This window comes from Thermobia domestica, chromosome 7, assembly GCF_964235325.1.
Source record: "Thermobia domestica chromosome 7, izTheDome1.hap1.1, whole genome shotgun sequence".
Taxonomy (NCBI): domain Eukaryota; kingdom Metazoa; phylum Arthropoda; class Insecta; order Zygentoma; family Lepismatidae; genus Thermobia; species Thermobia domestica.
Window position 1 is genome coordinate 253773508 of NC_137460.1, and position 21240 is coordinate 253794747.

At 35.4% G+C, this 21240-nt stretch overlaps 1 protein-coding gene across 1 annotated transcript in view; it reads left to right on the forward strand.

The window, feature by feature from the left end:
- Positions 1 to 6357: 6357 nt before the first annotated feature.
- The window catches only part of LOC145690830 (uncharacterized), a 36143-nt gene continuing 21260 nt past the window's right edge, over positions 6358 to 21240 (forward strand). Inside the window, exon 1 of the mRNA XM_081766154.1 lies at positions 6358 to 6867. Within this exon, the coding sequence (XP_081622280.1) occupies positions 6503 to 6867 (365 nt within the window). The 5' untranslated portion in view covers positions 6358 to 6502. The remainder of the gene's footprint in view (positions 6868 to 21240) is intronic.

The following is a 21240-nucleotide window of genomic DNA, read 5'->3' on the forward strand; positions in this document are numbered from 1 at the left end:
TTTGTGAATATTTTCCTGGATTTACTTTCCGGCGACCATTCTCAAAATGTACTATCCTTATTTTCCAAAATGTTTTCAAACATTTCAGGAAAAATATTTTCGGGAAATATTCGGAACATATTGGGAAAACCAGCATGAAAATCTCCAAAGAAGGAAAACCTTTTGGAAACCAATTAAAATATTTCCTTTTGGTTAAGAAAATACTCCTTGGTATGTGGGAATGTATACGAGCATGAAATTGTTTACTACCAAAAATTTTGCGTACAGAATCAGTCGATAATTTAAGAGAAAAAATATTACATTTTTTTTTTCGCACAAGGTATTCAATATAGTGCATTTCGAAATATAAAGAGATCTTTGTACAGTTTTACTATACGGATGCACTGATTCTAAAATACACGGAAAATTTTGAGGAAGGTTTTAATTTGCATATTTTATGCCGAGCAAAGAACCCAACGAACTCCTCCGGTACCGTTAACCGGTGTGTTGAATTCAGACATTTTCACACGGGGGGAACGTGAACTCTTCTCTGTATTTTTACAGAAAAGCAGCATATCTAATAATTCAATTCACATGCACATTTTACCTAATTCTGAGCCTAATTGCGGATAAATATCTAAAGTAAAATTACAATAGAAAAGGAATCGTTATTTTTTATCTAAAACATTTAATAATTATAAAGACTAGCAATTTTTTTAAACTAAACTTTAGTTATTATTTACTGTACTTATTATTTCCTTTTTACAGTAGTTACTCTTTGATATTAATGTGGAAGTTTGATAAAAGGTTTAAAGTAACTCAAATATTTTAATTGTCCTAAAACAAACATGCATAGAAAAATTTTAATAAAAGATTCAGATTCTTTCTCTCACTTCTGATTCTAAATAGAGCATATTCACTTTGGCTTCTTCCCTGCGTACACATCAATAATTTGTTTACAAAATCCTCAGTAAGATCCTGGTCACGTTCAATAGCAATCTTTCATTAATATACTACTATTCTACTGATAAAATCTATGTAAATCTCAAACCCAGGAGGTACAACTGTTTCTGCCTGATACCTCTACGTGACGCCCTCTGAATCTCACTTTCTAACTGATTTCAATTTTGTTAAAGAAAGTTGTGCTTACTTTAACAATAATTCTAAACCACACTGTAGTCTGTTTCTTCCGATTCAAAAAGTGGGATTTAAGTCACTGTATTTCAAATAATGCAAGAACTGTTCATTTTCAAGAACTGAAGTCTGTTGATGTCATAAATCATATGGAATGATCGAAGAATCTTTTCTATCTTTCCTTTCCTATCTCAATCTGTACTAATATATAATATAGGGCGAGATTATAGTACCTGTTAAAATACCAATATTTTATCACCACTTAACAATTTCATGTTCTGCCAAACTCGCTCATAGTGTTAAGGAACATAGGTTTTATCGACTAGTTGGTATTTTATCTTAGATGTTACATGTTTAATGTTTATATAAGATTAGTCTGCGTCTTATCGAGAGATCGAATATCGTCAGCACTTGCAGATTGGAAATCAAATAATTAGGTAAAGTAATTTCTACATATTGCGATTGAAATTTTGTTTCTCCGGTGGAAATGAATTTTCTCGAAGGGGATATTCCACGCGGAACTACAACCTGAATTCAACCTTTCTACGGATGCGTATACTAAAACTGAACCGAAATTTGATAAATACAGGATATTAGTATATAAACAATACGTTATCTATAGCCGGATAACATCTGTAAAGCTACAAACTTTGACAACATTTATTCCAACAAACGTTCATGAAATGGCAAACAAAAATATCTCAAATTAGAAAAAAGTTCTAAACGCTAATTATGTTTCCAACCCTGCTTATAACACACATCTTTCCTGGTCATAAAAGCAACCAACCAAGTATTGAAACGTATTCTGATTCGTGTCAAATATCGTCTACTTCCCACCTTACCCTGTACTCTTCTGAATACTGGCACTCCTACGCGTCTTCCCCGTCCCCGTGAACTTCCTACCGCACCTGATCTCACCTTTTGTTCTCCAGCTTACTCTAGCCACCTTACATGGACTGTTACTTCCGATCCCTATGGCAGTGATCACTTTCCCATCATTTTACATAACTCTACTTCTCCTTTCTTTTCATCCTCCTCCTCTATAGGGCACCCATATTCTACTAACCTCGATTGGTCCCTTTATTCTTCCTGCTTTGACCATTTCTCCCCCCTCCCTCGTCTAGTGATCCTCTCCATTTTCACACTGCTTTTTGTTCTCGCCTTTCCCAAGCAGTATCACACTCCCACCCTGATCCCTCTCCTCCATTCGTTCCTCTCTTGTCCATTCTCATTATCCTAAATGGTGGACTAGGGAATGTCAACAATGGATTTTTCGACGGCGTCAAGCCCTTAAAACATACCTCGCCACTCGCTCCTACTCCAATTTCCTGATATATCAACAAAACCAAGCCACTACGACCCGTATTCTTCAACAAACCCGTCGTAATGCCTGGCGCCAATTTTGTTCCAACTTACGTTATGGTTCCTCTTTATTTTCCGTTTGGAAATTTTACCGGTCCCTTCGTAACAAGACATGTCGTCCTCTCTCTGGTGAATCTATTTCCTTTCCCTGGCTTCATCAATTCCATTCCCAGTTAGCACCATCCACATGTCTCTTCCCTCCTCTCTGGCTTTCTCCTCTCTATTCTCCAGAACCATCAACCCCTATCCATCTTCCTTTCACTATGTCTGAACTTTCTCTCATCTTATCCCGTCTACCCAACTCCTCATCTGGCAAAGACGGTATACAATACCGCCAACTACAACATCTTCCTCCACTGTACCAGAACTTCCTACTCACCTTATATAATACTGTATGGTTTTCTGAACGAATTCCCCCTCCATGGAAAGATTATGTTATTATTCCCATCCTCAAACCCACAAAACAACCAGGTATCGCTGAACATTATCGTCCTATTGCCCTCTCCTCATGTCTTTTAAAGGTCTTCGATCATCTCCTGAAACAACGCCTCCAATGGTTCTGTGAACACCACCTTTTATTTTACAAACAACAATACGGTTGTCGACTAGGTTCCAGTGTTTCTGACTGTCTGTCTGTTCTTATCTCTGATATTTGGCTTGCTTTTTCCCGTACCCAGTTTGTTTTTGCCGTATTTATTGATCTTTCTCAGGCTTATGACTCTGTTCCCCTTTATGATCTCATAGATATACTTTGGCAACAAGGCATCCCTTCGAAATATCTCCGCATCATTTACAACCTTCTGGTCCAACGTATCTTGTATCTTCGCCTCGGTTCCCAACTCTCTGAAGGTCGCACCACTTCCCAAGGTCTTCCTCAAGGTTCTGTATTATCTCCTCTTATCTTCAATCTCTTTCTGGCCCCGATTCTTCGCCAAACCAGTAACACTGTCCGGGTTCTTTCCTATTGTGATGATTTAGCCTTCTATATTACTTCTCCCTCCCCTCAACTAGCTATACCCCAACTCATTTCAGCTCTCACCACTTTCTCCACCTGGTGTTGTACACATGGCTTAAGAATAAACTGGAACAAAACTTCCTTTCTAGTCTTTACTCGCAAACGCTCTCCCGCCCTACCCTCCCTTACTTTCACCGGTATCACTCTTCCTCGCCGTCCTTCAGTTAAATACCTTGGAATCGTTTTAGACTCTTCTTTACGTTGGACCCCCATTATCATCTTCTACATCAAAAAACATCATCCTTCGTACGTTTAATTCGTTCTATTTCTATTTCTACTTGGTCTACAGATTTTCGTGTTCTTCTCCTGTTATATAAACAGGTTTACTTACCTATTTTAACGTACGGTGGTTTCTTTCTATCTCCATCTCCTTCTCGAGTCTTTCAAAAATTCCAATCCCTTCAATATACTACTCTCTGCCGTACTCTTAGTCTCCCTTCCACCACTGCTGCCACTGCGCTTTATTCTGAGACCCGAGTTCCACCTTTAGCAATTCACTTGAAACACCTCTCAGACAAATTCTGTCTTCAACGTTTCCAATTTACACGATCCTCTCTCCTCTCTAAACTCACTCTGCTTCTACACCTTCATACAGGCCGCAAACGTTCTCCATATCTCGCATCTCTCCCTTTCATATACTCCAGTTATCTAGATCTTGCACCACATCTATTACACATCCAGCGCACGTATACTCTCCCTTGCTACTTGCATGACTATCCAGTTCTTTCCCAATCTTTTTCTCTAATTTTTCCCTTCTACCCAACTTTTCCCTCCCGCTAGTTACCAACATTGCTTTTCCTCATCCATTCCTCCTCTCCCTCAGGACACTGTTCATTTGTACTGCGATGGTTCTGGCCAGGGCGTGCATTTGGGATCAGCCTTCTACGATTCCTCTCTTCAACAATGTTTCAGCTTTCAACTGCCCCATTATGTCTCTACCTTTCTCACTGAAGCTTATGCCTTGTTTGCGACTCTTCTTCATTCTCTTCAGCATCAGTATACATCTATCTGTATCGCCACTGATTCTAAATCTCTCCTCCAATCCTTACAATCTTCCCCCTGGACTTCAAAATCCTCCTGGATTCTTTATGAAATCCGTTTTCTTTTATACCGCCGGACTACACTCAACTATACTACTTGCTTAATTCGGTCCAAAGGCCATGTCAACATCCTCGGGAATTCTCTTGCCGATGCCGCAGCCCGTTTCGGAGCCCTGCATGGCACTCCTATAGATCTTTCAGTCTCGCCTATTGACCTTTTTCCACGACTTATTACACTTCATTATCAACGCTGGACTGCTTATAATGCCTCCTGTACAAAGGCACGTTGGTACTGGTACCATCCTTGCTCTCTCCGCTCTCCATCTTGGTTTATTCAACATCCTTTCTCTCCCTCCTACCTCCATTTTCTGCTCCGTAACAGACTTCACATTCTGTATACTCCCCAACGCTTATATCTTCTCCGAAAACGTACTACTTCACTTTGTAATTGTGGTCTCGATACTGGCTCTATCGATCATCTCATTTTCTCTTGCCCTCTCTATCAACAATATCGCCCGCCATTTCTCTCTATTCTTCATAAATTTCACGGTTCTGGCCCTTTTAATGTAGATTCGTTCATTTTTACTTTATCCTCACCTGTTCTTACTGCCTATTATCTTTATTTACAAAGAACTAAGTTATTTAGCATCTTATAAGAATCTCTAAAGATTCATCTCAATTCCTCATCTTTTTCTTTTCATCATACCGTATATAATTGCCGGGAGAGCGATCTTAGCTAAGGCAAGTTGCAACCGCAGAAGAAGAAGAAGAAGATTCGTGTCAATTCGTGGGAGATGGTAAAAACCTCTCATCCAACACTTATCTACTCTATTCGTAAAAACTCTGTTATGTAATACGCTTTTATTAATTTATTATACGATTAATACTTTTAATAACTATCCAATTGTCTTTGTTACCTTAAGCATTAAAGAGGAGAGGAAGAAGAAGACCTATTATTTTCAAAAATCAATTATATAAAGTACGTTATTTAAACCTGATCGTTTGCAGTGTTGTCAATTTAGCGAATTTGTCGCTAGAACTAACGACTTTTGGAAGTGTCTAACGACAAAAATTTTTGTTTAGCGCCTAGCGACAAATCGAGCGACATTTACGAATTCAAATATTTTGTTCTATATTTGTATTAAAGTTTCCAAAATTTTGCAGTTTGTGATACTAATAATTACTTTTACACACTCGGTTGCACTACTGCTATGAGCGACTTACTTCGTTGGATTCATCGCTGCTATGAGGGTTATGCCCTTCTTCACTGCGGTTCGGAAATCCGGGAATTTCCCGTATCTAACTAGTTGGGTAATAGCTGGTAACCTCTTGCATTGCACAGTGCGTACAGTGACAGTGACGTTGGAGAACGTTGTGCTTTTCTGGTTCAGTATAGTGCGTGTGATTTATATATTAATTGAACTGCGGTTGTTCTTAATATAAATTATACAGAAATTTCGTGGGGTGAGTTCGGTGAATCGTTCCAATACGAAAGCAACATGAATTTCCCAACCCCTCCAGAAAATATAATCGTACTCTATAACAAGGATAGGGAAAAAGTGATCCAAAATTTTAAGTATTTGCAAACTTTTAATGCTATATTTATTAATTTTGTATTCTTGAAAGCGCATAGTGCAGTGGTTTTGTCAACATGGTCATTTTTATAAAGAAAAAATACTCCAGTCTTCCATTGTACATGAAAAATATTTAAATTATTTTAATTCCTTTGTAAAATTATGTAGCGACTTTTTTTAGCGACTTGGCAGGAGGCGTTTAGCGACTTCTAGCGACTTTAGAGTACTAAACTAGCGACATTTCACACTGGCGAGTTGGCAACAGTGATCGTTTGTTTGTTTGGAAGTATAAAGTTGCTTCTGTGAACGGTCTTCGAAATCATTTCATTATACTGGCAGCATAAAATATAAGGAAAGTATATGAACAGTGTCAAATTCTTATTAAATTTAAAGTCATAATGGCTGGCCTGGCGTCTGTTAAGTTGGAATTGATGTGCAAAGAACAAATTGATTATGATTTACCTCAGGAAGATCCACTCGAGGCGAAAGGGTGGACATACGAACTGATGACTGACAAGAAAGAATTAATATTATCTACAACGGAAGGAGAGCAAACAATAGAGAAGGATGCAGCTATGTTTTCTTTGGATGCGAAACTAAACGTTGGTGTGGTGAAATCAGAATCTGCAGTACAAGATCATCCTGCATTTGAAAGTAATATAGAAACGCTAAGAAAAATAGTGGTTCAAGAGTCTTGCGCATCGTACTCTGAGGACTCCCAACAATTAACAGCAAAAAGTTCAAATTCAGTTCGGGAAGAAAGGTAATTTTCAATTTTTCAGAAAGTAATTGGGTCAGATTGATAAAATGGTTCGAAAAGTTTATAGACTAAGCATTACTTCATGATAAATATTTAGGTATGGGAGATGTAAATTAATAATCTTCAATTTGGAAACGAAATGGGACATATAGACCAGCTGTGTCGTATACCAAATAATAATAATAATATCGATAGCATCCATACAAATCCTAAGTAGTTCATATCTTGATGAAATAATGATTACTTTATTACTGATTACACATTTCTCACCAATTTTTGTATATGGACGTTTGTCTTTTTACTCAGGATGTAGCTCGAAAGGGTCTAGCCTCACTTTTCCGGAGAGCTTCGAAAGACATTAACAAAATACGAGATAAAAAATAATTCTAACCAACAATGCGTGTTCAGTAATTGTACAGGTGCATATATAAATTCTTTTCATACTCATTTCTTTTTAAGGAAGTAGTCGTTTTGTATTTTCAGCAGTCATTTCTAGGGTATGGACTTCCATTTCTCCATACAGGTTCACTTTAGGTGCTTAGAGCACGTACACGATACAAGGATTATTGTGCAAACGAAATGTGCTAGATGGGCGGTAAAAGAAAAATATTGCTATGTAACTTAGAGAAAGGTGTAGGGTGATGGTCCAACTGGAAGCAAAGGGAGGCGTCGGATAGGATAAAGCGGGTCACCGAAGGTAAATATAGGCCTATACGTACACGAGGATGGCGCAAAGCATTGTATATAGCGTAGACTTACATATCTTACGTGTTGAATATGTATTTGTACGTTCCTAAATATTTTATAGGTAACTTCCAGAAATGCTTTCATTGCTTGCATTGCTTTATTGAAAAACAACAGAGAAGCGTACTTTGTTTGGTTTAAATCCTTTGTTTGTTTAAACCAGGGTTTTTGGTTTAAATAATTTGCTCTTGGCATTTATATCGCACATGGACGAAAATCAGTTTGTTTCGCTTTGGTGTTATTATGGAACAACCGCTGAAGTGGTCACATTGGGTTATGCTGGAAGTGGTCACATGAGCTTAAAGCGGAATCCAAACCGCTTCTCGGGTTATATACGAGAGAAATTGTCTGCCACTAGAACTCGGAACTGGGACTGATTAGCCAAAATGTCGTACGCCTTTCGACTTCTCACAATGGACGCCTGATAAAAATACATTGTCCTGATCTTTACATACTTGTTAATAAAATTGTAAAGTGCCATTTCAGAAGAACAAAAAGATAAAACAATAGCAGACGTGAAACATTATACACAGTTACATGTCGACAATTTCAAAGTACTGCAGAGTACAGAAGAACTAATTTAGTCCAAGTCAGTTCACTACGACTTATATTAGTCCAAGTTACAGAAATACAACGACTTAATTTGCATATCAGTGATAAAAGTGAATTGAGTCCACTTTGGCTCTGACACATTTATACATAAATAGATATCAAAGATACTTATGATTTCAAGAAATTCCTCTCAATAGGTTTGTATTCCTCCCCCCAAAAGAAAGTTCGGCATTTCGATGTACTTTATCAATAGTAAACATTAGTAAAACGATACAATATTTAGAATTTTCTTTGATTGCTATTGCATAACAATAATAACAAATTATTAAAAAATCACAAAAGACACATTCATAAACTTATAAAGAAAAAGAAGTTTCTTCTGCAGGTTAATCTCTTGAGTAATGAATGGAGAACTTACTTCAGATTATACTACGGACCACATACGGGAGTGAAACGTGATAACCCACAAATGTGTCTTCGTGAAGATTTCACGAACTAGTGATGAGTAAATTCCCGGAAAGATGTTTTTCATGAATATTTCCGGGAAGATTCCCAAAAGTGTGAATTTTTCTTGAACTTATGTACAATCGCAAGGAATATTGCATTCTATTACTATATTATGACTTCAAAGAAAAATTCGTTTTTATATCACAGTATGTTATGACTGTTGTTCCCACAGGAATCTTTAAAATGTATATTGTGAAAGATGTCATGTTATTTTATTAATATTGTATTATATTTAGAGAGTGCGGTTAAATTGATATTTATTTACAATATGTCCTATGAAAGTAAATATCTTTCAACAATGGTATAGTAAATCCACATAATTTTAAACCACTAAAAAGTTTAAATTTACATGTAAGTGGCTTTTTTAAATTTGACTCAAGTAGTGATATTATAAACATATTAAATTTTGAAATGCTATAAAGAATTTTGTCAACATTTACGCAAATATTTATGTTCAAAATATTTGTAAGATACTTTCTTATCTTTACAATTTTGCATGTAACATTGCCACGCACCACCTTCTTTGCTGCCCATTTCTCGAAATTTCATGCGTTAATTAACATGTAAGAGATGTCCGAGAACCTCTTCGGAAATTAGAGTCAGAGAAAGGAGACAGACCGACGTATATTACTAACGGTGGTTCAGAGTTTATTAATAGTACTTCATATCTATTTCTACATAATTCTACATTACCACATGGGCCCTTTTCATCATTTGTAAATTAGTACTTTGCTACTTTTTGCTATTGTTTAGCATTGAGAGGTCAGCTTTTGCACCTACTTTTTCGTGATATTCTATTCCGATGCGGTTAGCGAGTGAAGGCGGGTTAGAGCTCCGCATGGAACGTTGTTTTCTATCTTCGTTACCAACAATTCACTTTCTTTTTTCACATCATTTCCACTTACCTTTACGGTTTGTACAAATCCCCTACTGCCCTAAAAAAAAAAAAGTGTTTGATACATTCTTGACTACTTGAATACACTATCAACTCATTTCTTCCGTAAATCATCCTACTTTTTGCTAGTTTTGGCCCCCGAATACGAAACAATTACCTTAATTTTAATGTGCAAATGGAAATTGAACCTAAAAAATCGTGTTATTAGCTATATAATGTACTGTCAAAGAATTTTAAATTTTTTAACCTTTAAATTCTTGAGAACCTAGAAGGAAATCCTAATACATTAAAATAAAGGAATTAGAATTAGTTATATGGTTTTTATAATTTTGAAGATATAGTAAACAAATGGAAACAAATTCCTTCCCAAAATTTTATAGGCCAGGGAAAAAACCCGGGAATATTCCCATTTTTTAAAATTCCTTCCTACCGGGAATATTCCTACTGCCCATCACTATTACGAACACTCACTTTTACAAACATTTTTCGTTTTTTGGTTAAACAAGTTTTTTTTTTTTAAGCTAGAGATAATACCGAGACCGAGGCGGACTTTTATATACCGAGACGAGAACGAGAGGGACTTTTGTACACCGAGACGGAACGAATATATTAGGATTCTAGGTTCTCAAGAATTTGAAGATTAAAAAATTTAAAATTCTTTCACTGTATATTGTATAGTTGATAACACGACTTCTTAGGTTCAATTTTCATTTGCACTAAACAGTAAGGCAATTGTTTAGTATTGGGGGGCCAAAACTTGCAAAAAGTAGGATGATTTACAGAAGAAATGGGTTGATAGTGGTATTCGAGTAGTCAAGAAAGTATCGAACATATTTTTTTTAGGGTAGTTGGGGATATGTACAAACCGTAAAGATAAGTGGAAGTGATGTGAGAAAAGAAAGTGAATTGTTGGTAACGATGATAGAAAACAACGTTCCATGCGGGGCTCTAACCCGCCTTCACTTGCTAACGTTCGCTCTGCAATGATGTTTGAATTTAACCTTGGTTACGTAATTTAACGTATTAATCCATAAAATATCCGCGTTGGAATAGGATATCGTAAAAAATTAGGTGCAAAATCTGGCCCCCGCAAGGCTAAACAATAGCCAAAAGTAGCAAAGTACTAATTTACAAATGATGAAAAGGAACCATTTGGTGAATATTGTATCGTTTTAATAATGTTTACTATTGATAAAATACGTTGAAATGCCGACTTTTCTTCTGGGGGAGGAATACAAACCCCTCGAGAGGAATTTCTTGAAATCATAAGTATCTTTGGTATCTATATAAAAATGTGTCAGAGCCAAAGTGGACTCAATTCGCTTTTATCACTGAAATGTAAATTAAGTCGTTGTATTTCTTTAGCTTGGACTTATATAAGTCGTAGTGAACTAACTTGGACTAAATTAGTTCTTCTGTACTCTGCAGTACTTTGAAATTGTCCATATGTAACTCTGTATAATGTTTCACGTGTGCTATTGTTTATCTTTTTGTCCTTGTGAAATGACACTTGACAATTATATTAACAAGTATGTAAAGATTAAAACAAAGTATTTTTATCAGGCGTTCTTTGTGAGAAGTCGGCAGGCGTATCACATTTTGACAAATTAGTTTCAGTTCCGAGTTCTAGTGGAAGACAATTTCTTTTGGATGTAATACGAGATGCGGTTTGAATTCCGCTTTAAGCTCATGTGACCCCTTCCAGCATAGAATGTGACCTAGTGTTCTTTCCTCTTGTTTTCATTGTGTTTTTCTTTCTCGACACATTTTTGGCTACATGTTTAGCTAAAATCTGAAACTGATTTTTTTTTTATATTTTACCATATGATGTTATCTAGAGATGCCGGCTTTTTTGAATCGATGGTTTTTTTTTGCACATAAGAAGGTGGCTTTATTGTGGAAGTAACAAGAATTTTAAAAATTTTGGCTTTTTTCATTTTCATGATTTTTATGTTTAAATAGCTTTCGTATAGTATACTCTGAAGTTAAATAAGATTCCATGACCGAAATACCATATTTCGCTCTGGGATTCACCATCATGATGGATGGAGCACATGGTTTATCAATTAAAGTAAACATAAAGTACGTAGTATTTGAAGGCGATTTTTGTAGCTACTGTATTTAACTTTATTTTAACTTCTCAATTATCGACAATTTTTCTTCTCTAGATCATTTCTTTTTAGTCATTCTTGTTTCACATCTTAGAGCTTAGTACTCTAGCTTCTAGCTCATAATTAAACTTATGTTTTTCAATATATCTGTCAGAGCATACTTCCACATTTCCGTTATACTGTATGTTGCTGTGCAATGATTTAACAATAATCTTCCGGGCCACAACCATGAATACCATTTGATAGAAATAATCAGCATCGGATCTAGAAAAAATATTTGGGAGAGATTCTTCTGAATAAATTTTGTTTTTTTTTTTTTTTTTTTCTAAAAATTGCTAACTTTTATTTAAGAGTAGCTTAAGTTTATGAGTACAAGCATAACAATTATTTCGTTTCGTTTGTATACTCAGCTATAATCTTCCAGATACAACCTTGAAGACCATTTTATACTGATAATCAGTGGCGGATTTAGAAAAGTATTTTGGGAGAGGCTTTTCTTATTATTGCTCAGTTTTCTCTAAAAATTCCTAACTTTATTTGAGGACAGCTTGAAGTTTATGAGTAAAGGCAAAATTAATATTTAGTTTGTTTTGGAAATTCTGTAATTTCGGGGTAGAGGCTTCAATCCGAAAGACATCCCCACTCTAACTCTTTTCGCAAATCCATCACTGCTGGTAATTAGTAATCACATAGATTTAAAAACGATTCGAAAGGAAGTCGACCAGGAATCACAGTACACGCAATATCTCTACATTCGCAGATGGAATTAAGAAAAACTTCTGCCAAAATGTTCGAATGCCTGCTTGAATCCCGGACTCACTCATGTTTGTTATGCAGTTTTGGTTAACTTAAATGTATTCTCTCTTTTTCTCTATGGCCAAAAAAGTTCTCCATTGACTTCTGTCCTCATCCAATTCAATCCAGTTTCTACTCTGTATTCCTATTTTTGCTGGATCCATCTTGATATTGTCCTCCCATCTGAGCCTGGGATTTCTTAATGGACGTTTCCCGATTGGATTTCCAGTTAAAACCTAGAAAGCGTTCCTACTTTCTTCCATTCTGGCTTCATGTCCTGCCCACTTGAGCCTGCTAGACTTGACTCTAACGATGTTTGGTAAACCGTATAAATTACGTAGTTCCTCCTTATGAAGTTTCCGCCATTTCCCATTCCCGTTCCTCTTGGGTCCAAATATTCGTCTCAGAATTTTATTCTCAAATAATTTGAGTCTGCATTCTTCCCTCAACGTAAGCGACCACATTTCACAACCATAAAGCATAACATGCATGATTATCATTTTAGATACTTTACGCTTTAAATTCCTTGACAGAATTCGCGACGACAATATATTTTGAACTGAATAATAACAAGAATTTCCTGATTTCAATCGACATTTAATTTCTTTGTGGGTATGATTTTGGTCTGGTAATACTGATCCAAGATACAGTATTTGAAAGTATCCACAGTATCGAAAGTATTAATTGATATTTTAACGCATTCGTAATTTGCCGTATTACGATCCTTGTAAACTTCCTTGTATTTAAATTTCTCTGTATTTACTCATGTCCCTGCAAGCGTTTAATAAGGCCTCTGCATTTCTTTTGATTGTTCTGCTATCAGATTTACATCAATAGCATACACCATAACCTGGTGAATACCATTCAATTCTAGGTCCTGGTTCCTATTTCTCTTATAGCATACTCCGGAACAAAGCGTAATAATAGCGGCGATAACGCATATTCTTATTTGAGGCCAATCTCGAAGTGGAAGCTCGTATTTTTCTACTAGAACTTTACTCTGGGATTCATTTAAACACTTAATAAATCTAGCTTTTTCGGTGTTCCAAATTCTGTAAGAATGTTGTACAATGTTTTCCTCGTAACCGAGTTCTAAGCCTTTCTAAAATCAATAAGCAGTTGATGTACTGAGTAATATATTCCCATTTCTTTTCGAGTACTTGTCGAGTGGTAAATATCTGGGCGATTTCGACTAAATTCACACTGACAATCTCCAATAATTTCATCTACGTATGGGAGAATCGTATTAATAGAGTGTTAAGAGAATTGCGTCGATAATTATTACAATCAATTTTGTCGTCTAATGAATGGAACAGTGATTGATTGCTCTTTTTAAATGTATTCCATAGTTGTTTTTTTTAGAAAAAAAAAAGTTTCCTAACGACATGTTGAATTTTCTTGTCAAAATTCAGAAACCTTCAGGACTGGGTTAACCGTGATGGTGGTTATATGTTCTACAGCCTAGGAAACCATACTCCCAGGTGAACCGTCTATTACATATATGATCCATAAACAGAAAATTCGATACTTTCCTGATTCTGAATAAGCTTAAGGAACAGCCAGTGCATTACAGAATTTGGAGCTTTACCGATTTTGCAGATCCGAAGCACCTAATAGGTGGTAACAGATTATTACATATGTGATCAATCAGTGAAAATTTTGTTCGAAATATTCATACAATGTATATAAAACTTAAAACTTAACTGAAAAATTTCAAGAATGTGCAGAACCAGCGGAAACGAAGCTCTTGATGTGCAGATATTTTGAAGTAAAAATACTACCTACAATTTTGCTAGTTATGTGTGTATCGTTTTTTAAACTACGTATTGTATATAAGAGGTTAAAATATTATTACATATATTGGTTAATCCTTTGGAATTCTTAATGTAAATATGCTAAGAATTTTAAAAAATCTCTTTGAAATTCATTGTTTATTTTCGAGGTTTCATATTATTATTTGCACCAATCTCTAATTAAATGAGTTTTTTGTTGTAGAAAAGCGAAACAGTCTGCTTTATCAGTTTAAAGCAAAATTTTCAAAAAAGCTCATTATTTTCCAAGCAAAACAGCGAAGTACAAAAAAAAACGATTTTTTTTCAAAAAAACCGTTTTTTTCCCAGCACTTGGATCTCTAATGTTATCCCGTGCCCCTTGATTTTTTTTCTAATACCAATTGTTTTCTCATTTTTACAAGTATGAGAATGAGAAGCTGTGGTGGACGTAGACCTAAAATCATTAGGAGGGCGCACTATCTCTAGCATTATTACACATTCGCATTTTATGTTTAACTGGCTAATCAACTGTACTATATAAAGTCTTATTACAAAAATATCGTTGCATACTGATTAAGCGCTCAATATTAAAGTTTCAAAACCCATAATATTATTCCGTTACACTCAATAAACGAGCTACATCACACAAACTGAGGACCTTAGAAGTTAAGGGCAGTAACTGACTTTTGAAGTAAATTTATTTATGGCCAGGAAATGGATTCTCCATAGTGAAATATATATAAACTGAGAGGAGAACCACGACGCAGGTCATTCATTGGTAGACCCTCGAGTGGACTGCGATGTGGTTCTTGTAGTTTCCATATTGTGCTGCGGAGAATTCTTCTCATAATATAAATAAACCTTATTGGAAAAGTCATGTATAACATAGATCCTTTTTATTATGGGGGCCTCAATTGACCTGTCTGATAACAGTGCACTAAATGCACTTTCGATCTATCAGTAAGGAGAATGAACTATGTAGTTTTTCATGATTTGTGATAAGCTAGTACTTTTGGAAGCAGTGGTATATAAATTCACATGAAAATTTGATGTAAAAATGTGGCAATTACCATTTTTGTGGTAACTGATATTCTGAGTTTAGCTCGTACTTGTTGACAGCTCGAAAATGCAGTTATGAGAGTTCACTTTTGTTTCAGACAGCTTAATTACTATTGATACAATGCCACATTATATATATATATTCAGCCTTTAACTTTTATCACTGAACTGTTTGCATGACAAGAAACAAGAACATTCCTACCTATCAGAAATCTTCTATTTGTACGCTATCGTGATAAAGTTATTATTTATGACACATTTATTCACTTTATTTAGTATATCTCTTTCATACTGTATTAACACAAACGATTCAAAATTCTCTTGAACGAGATTCGCCCTTAATCTAGATTTATTAATCTTGAGTTTGGAAAACGCTTGTTCACAACTTATTGTGTATGAGTTTTCGTATGGAGGAGTTTGTACACTTTAAAGAGCTTTGTATAACATAAGGCATACATGCGATATTCATATATGATTTTGAACGTAAGATTTGGAGGCAAGATTTGCAAGCTTTCTTTATGTTTATTTTCTACCACGCTGGTTCAATATCGTGTCACCATTTTTTCTCTTCATACTCACTACTTAATTATTCGCTATCCTATTCACTCACAGCATCTCTGTGCGATGTCTTGGAGCAAACTTCTACAAATAATTGTAGTTTTTCGGTAAATTTCCCTTTATCTACACTGGGGCTGACATATTTTGTTCATTGCATTTGTGGGTAGTTCGTCTTTTAAATCCAAAATCAGCCTTGGACCGAAACACACCAACTCGTGATAAAAATTTTGTTGTTTCGAAAACCAGTTAATCTTATTCTTACTGAATTTTTGAAGGACACCATTGAAAACACAGAATCTGAAATTTTCCTCTTCTCTATTCCCTATGTTTTCATTAGATGCCAATTCAAATCACACGGTTACATTCTATTGAAGGAAGATTTTTTCACTATCGCAAGGTGGGCACAGTTTATATGGGTGATCACAGCGAAACGCATACGTCCTCCTGGTGTCTTCGGCACTTCCACTCCCCATTACCCCTACAACTACCGCTCCGCGCGAAACCCAATCTCTTACGCACCTCGTGGCTTACAACGACATTCCTTTTGCTAAACCACTGTTACCTTATTGTCAGCACCTGTTGTGAAATGACCCAAAGGGAATTTCTCCGTGATGATCAACGCAGTTTCGGAACTGGAGCGCACTAACGGATGCAACATAACTTTCTCATTATTTTGTTCAAGAACTGTTGGAATCCTCAAATAATTTAAATGAGATTTATTTTTCGTGGTTATTACAATGAAGAATTTGTTAAGGATTTCGTGTATATTTTAACTCAATGTGATGTAAAAAGTCGCGAAATATCAAAACTGTACGCGAGGTGGCAATAATAACTATCATTACATGGCATCATATGATTTGTATACTACTTCCCTAGTGTAATCTTTAACGAACGAACTGACACCAGCGGAACTATTTCAAAACAAGCAAACGAAATGAAGTGAATAGAATATACCCAGTCAGAAATGTCTGAAGAAATGATAACTGTATTAGCATCAATAGAACTGTATTTAAGCGCAGAGTCCAACTTTAACTTACTTGAAGCCACAAACTTAATGAAACGACCTAATGATTTTACTTTCTTCAGACACTATTACGTTTTGACCGTGAATTTCACCATGAAACCATTCCTGTCAGGAATCTTATAAACACACAAAACTTGAAAGCAAGCTGAGGTTGGTAACTACTCTTTAAAGCTCTTAAACGATACAACTTCTAAAGTATTCTTCTTACCTTCTTCTTCGAAAACAAAACGCAGTGAACACAGCCAATTAATATCTATTCCACAATAATCTACCAGGTTTAGAAATTTGTGGAAAGAGGTACCGTACTGTTTCATCAAAATTGACAGAAGGCCATTTTATAAATTTTACGTTTGAAAATACTTGTTTAATCGAATATTTCTGATTAAAGCCTACACATTCGGGATAACAGTGCTACTAACTTGAAATGTGCAGAATATCGCTAGAAAACCAAATATCTAAACATATAGAAATTTGGGCCTGAAATCCAAATTAAATATTGAATATATTACAATCATAAAAGTAGAGTAGACACATGCATAGATTATTTATCTCTGTCGATTCAAACTTCAGAAAAACGATCATGTGACACTTCACTATATTTCACCTGAAAGCTGTTGCTTGTAGGGAGCGTAAACCGTAGGCCGTTAGGTTGGTCCAACGCCGATTTTTTCCGGCGTTTGATGTACCGTGCAGTAACATGGTTAATCATATTCGATATTTAATCTTTTAATATAATAATTAAAGGAACCATGACCTTTAATAATTTCCATGTTTTCTTTGTTTAATTCTCTTTTCCCTTTCCTAATTTTAATTGTCCGTGTGTTTTATTCCAATTTGTGCTTTTTGCTTAACTTTTAAATGTTATGCGTTTTCTTTCGATGATTGCGTTTAGCTACATTACTAATCGGAATTTTTCCACATATTTCAGAAATATTCGCTAATTACTTCTTTTTAACCCAATTTTTTATCACTTGTTGTAGTCAACCAACCACTGAAGTTTATGGAGATTAGCGTTCTAAGAAATAGTACATCCGTCCTCCAGTTGAATTCTTTCAGTGTATGTCTGATAGCTGGACACCGAACATGACGATACTTGCATGCCCCAAGACATGACATGCAAGGTTATTTCTCCAATTGGAGCAAAAAAAAAAAAAAAAAAAAAAAATGAATATTTCGGCATCGCTTGGAGAACCACCAGATAGAAAGTATAAATTGCATTCACGTTGAGTTCTAAGAGATGAAAATAAATGCAGAGAAAATGAATATAATAATATTTATCATTGCGGAGACAGAGAAAGCATGGACAGAATAACGAAATTTAAAGTCATAAGCATAAACAATCTGCGTTTCCCTCCTGCTCCATGTTTCTGTCTTGGGTTTTCTCTACCCTTATGGAATAAATCTCTTTTAGTAGCAATAGCAAACATAATTTACAATGCTTAATTCCCTCAAAAACAAACTCTAATACCAGATTTTGAATCGAATGCAGAACATCTCGAATGTGTCTCACACGCTGTTCCCGGAGGTGCACAATCTAAGGTGTGTTTTTAAATAAGCCACGAAACTCCACACTGCCATAAAGTTGCCCCGGTTCCATATGAAGTTTGAATTACATTTACGGTCTTTAGACGTCTATGGGTTGACATTTGGCTTCAGAGAAAAGAATTTGATCTGTATATCAAGATCAGATAAAAGTCAATCCACAGTCTTCACAAATTACTGTTGCAGCTACATATATGTGAAACTAATCGAGGATTTGTATTGAGAAAAGCTAAAATATCCGAGCTGGAAGCATTTAAAATGTGGTATTGGCCCACAATGCTGGACCGAAAGGAAAAGAAATGAATAAGGACTAAATTAAGCTAATGAAGGACGATAGATCATGAAAATAATAGGAAAAAGAAGAATCAGGGTGCTTGGCTATCTTATTCGCCACTCCGATTGCATAAGGAGAGGTAATAGGAATAGCAAAAAGAGGAAGTCCAAGGATTAAATATACAGAGAGTTACGTAGAAGAGACCTTATCAAGGTATAAATGTGATCTCCCAGGAGAGTAAAAAGTTGCAAAATATCCATATTTCCCGCCAACCTATGGTTTGGGTGAACAGGAAGAAATCGAGGATTTAAAGTTTTGTTTCCTAAATTTGCGGTATGAGCACTAGTTCTTCAAGGAGTTTTAAAAAAGTGATTTCATAAATCTATGAGGCCAGCCCTAGCTCTTGAAGGAGGTGTTCTTACCAGTAATTCATGTTTGAATGACATCTCGTAGCTTTGTTAGGTAATATACGAGCAGTGAAAATAAAACTTCGAAAATGCTAGTTGCAAGCTTTCACATAAATACGACGATACGGTGTCGTGTTATTCTATGAAAAAACCCGCGTCAAAATATCGGCTGGTACAAGTTATTTTTTATTCTCAAACTATATTCTTTTCTTAATATATATTTGCATTTCTTGTGGATTATCTCAAATTTTATTATTTTTGGTAGATGCTAGGTTTGGTCAAATATCTTCACACGCCGCTTTCTTTCTTTTGACTTCGTGGATTATTTCTGTGTCCGGAATGTGGTCTTTGCGGGGTTATGCCGTGTATACTACGGATATTTTTTTACGTAGTAATTTATGACATATTGATTTAACTTTAACATTTTGAACAGCAAAAAAATTGGACAAACCAATACTTGCAAGGTTGACTTGGTGTTCAGATGGCTAAAGTGTTGACGTCTGGAATAAATGGTCCCGGGTTCAAGTCACATCAGGTGAAACATGTTTCTTTCTAAACATGTCTCTACATGTATATTATTATTTCTTTACCTGCATTTCTTGTATGTTATCTTAGATTATGTGTTCATGGATTAGGGTAGGTTAAATCAGATTTCGTTACACTTTTGTATCTTTTCTTCAAAATGGATTTCTGTGTGTTCATATTTATTAATAATTATTTATTTATTTCAAATTTAATGGCCGTGGATTAGCAGTGATTACGTAAAAATATGTTCGCAGAAAATATAGAACGATGCCATAGCGCATTTTTATTACAGCAATGCTTTATTTTTCCTTTACTCAGAAAGTTACTGCCAGTGTGTGCTATCCTGCTAAACATTTTACTCAGTGTTGGTGCTGAAGCCTCAGTTTTCTGAAAATACTCGCTGTGTCAAATCACGTATTTGACCACTCATTATGTGTCAGCACCTGTTTAAAAATGACCTATCGACTTTTATCCTGATATAAACGAAATTATCTGTGTTAAAATTGTATTCGTTTTTTTTTTTTTTTTTTTTTTTACACACAATTTTACACTACATTTTAGAACAGGCATACTATATCTGGTTTCGAATCTGGCGTAATATGAAGACTAATTTTTTGAACTATATGTGTAAATCTCAATGGTGTGCTATTGTTCATAACGTACATAAGTACAAACGCAGGTTTTTAGAATAGAACTATGCTGTGTGTAAGTGACGGCAGTCCTCTAGAACGGATTTGCTCTTCTGTCCGTCTGTGAACAGGTATCAGAATAAAATTGTTAAAAAATTATTGAGAAACGTTTTATTGCAATTGATTCAGCCTTCAAAGAACAGGTTCCAACTTCATACTTAACTCTCTATTCAAAACCTGAATTGATTTAAGGTAACCATTTCCAACTTCAACGTTTATTGCTATAGAATGAATATTGTAATATAGCGTGAAGTATTTATTTTTTAATACTTCTCAGCGTCGTAACACAACTTTCACTACTATCCAATGTACTTTATCAACACCAAAGATAGTTCAAATTTACTCATCCATCCAGTTTCGAAAGTGGTTTCCATATTGAAAAAAACAGTAAACGCTGTAATGATGCTGCTTGTTATAAATATTTCAGCGTTCCTCGAATAGATTCAATTTCGCCCTTTAACCAAATACTCAAACGAAAATTTCTTCAGACTAGAAATTGGTTTCAGACTTAACTAACAAAACGTTAACAGATAACGATAAGTGATAATTTGAAAATGATCCTCTGTGTATACTCAAGACATAATCACTGTCTAAAACGCTCTGCCAAAGTGGGCAATTTTTCAAATTCTCTACTATTGCCAGTTTTAATACCAGTTTCGACGTTTATTACCGTAGAATGATAACGGAGCCGGAGAAGGAGAAGCGGTTTGCTGCCAAGAATTGAGCGTCTCAAAACAACATACCGTTACTATGCTGCATATTACTAGTACTTTTGGTTTCAAAATTTATTTCTGAAGAATGAACACTGTAAAAGGTAGCATGAAGCGACTTTTTGCATTGGATGAAGCATCTCAAGCATACCCTCCAACTTCTGTATCAGAATCTTGTTCAAACCATACCTGGTTAATACTAGCCACTTCGG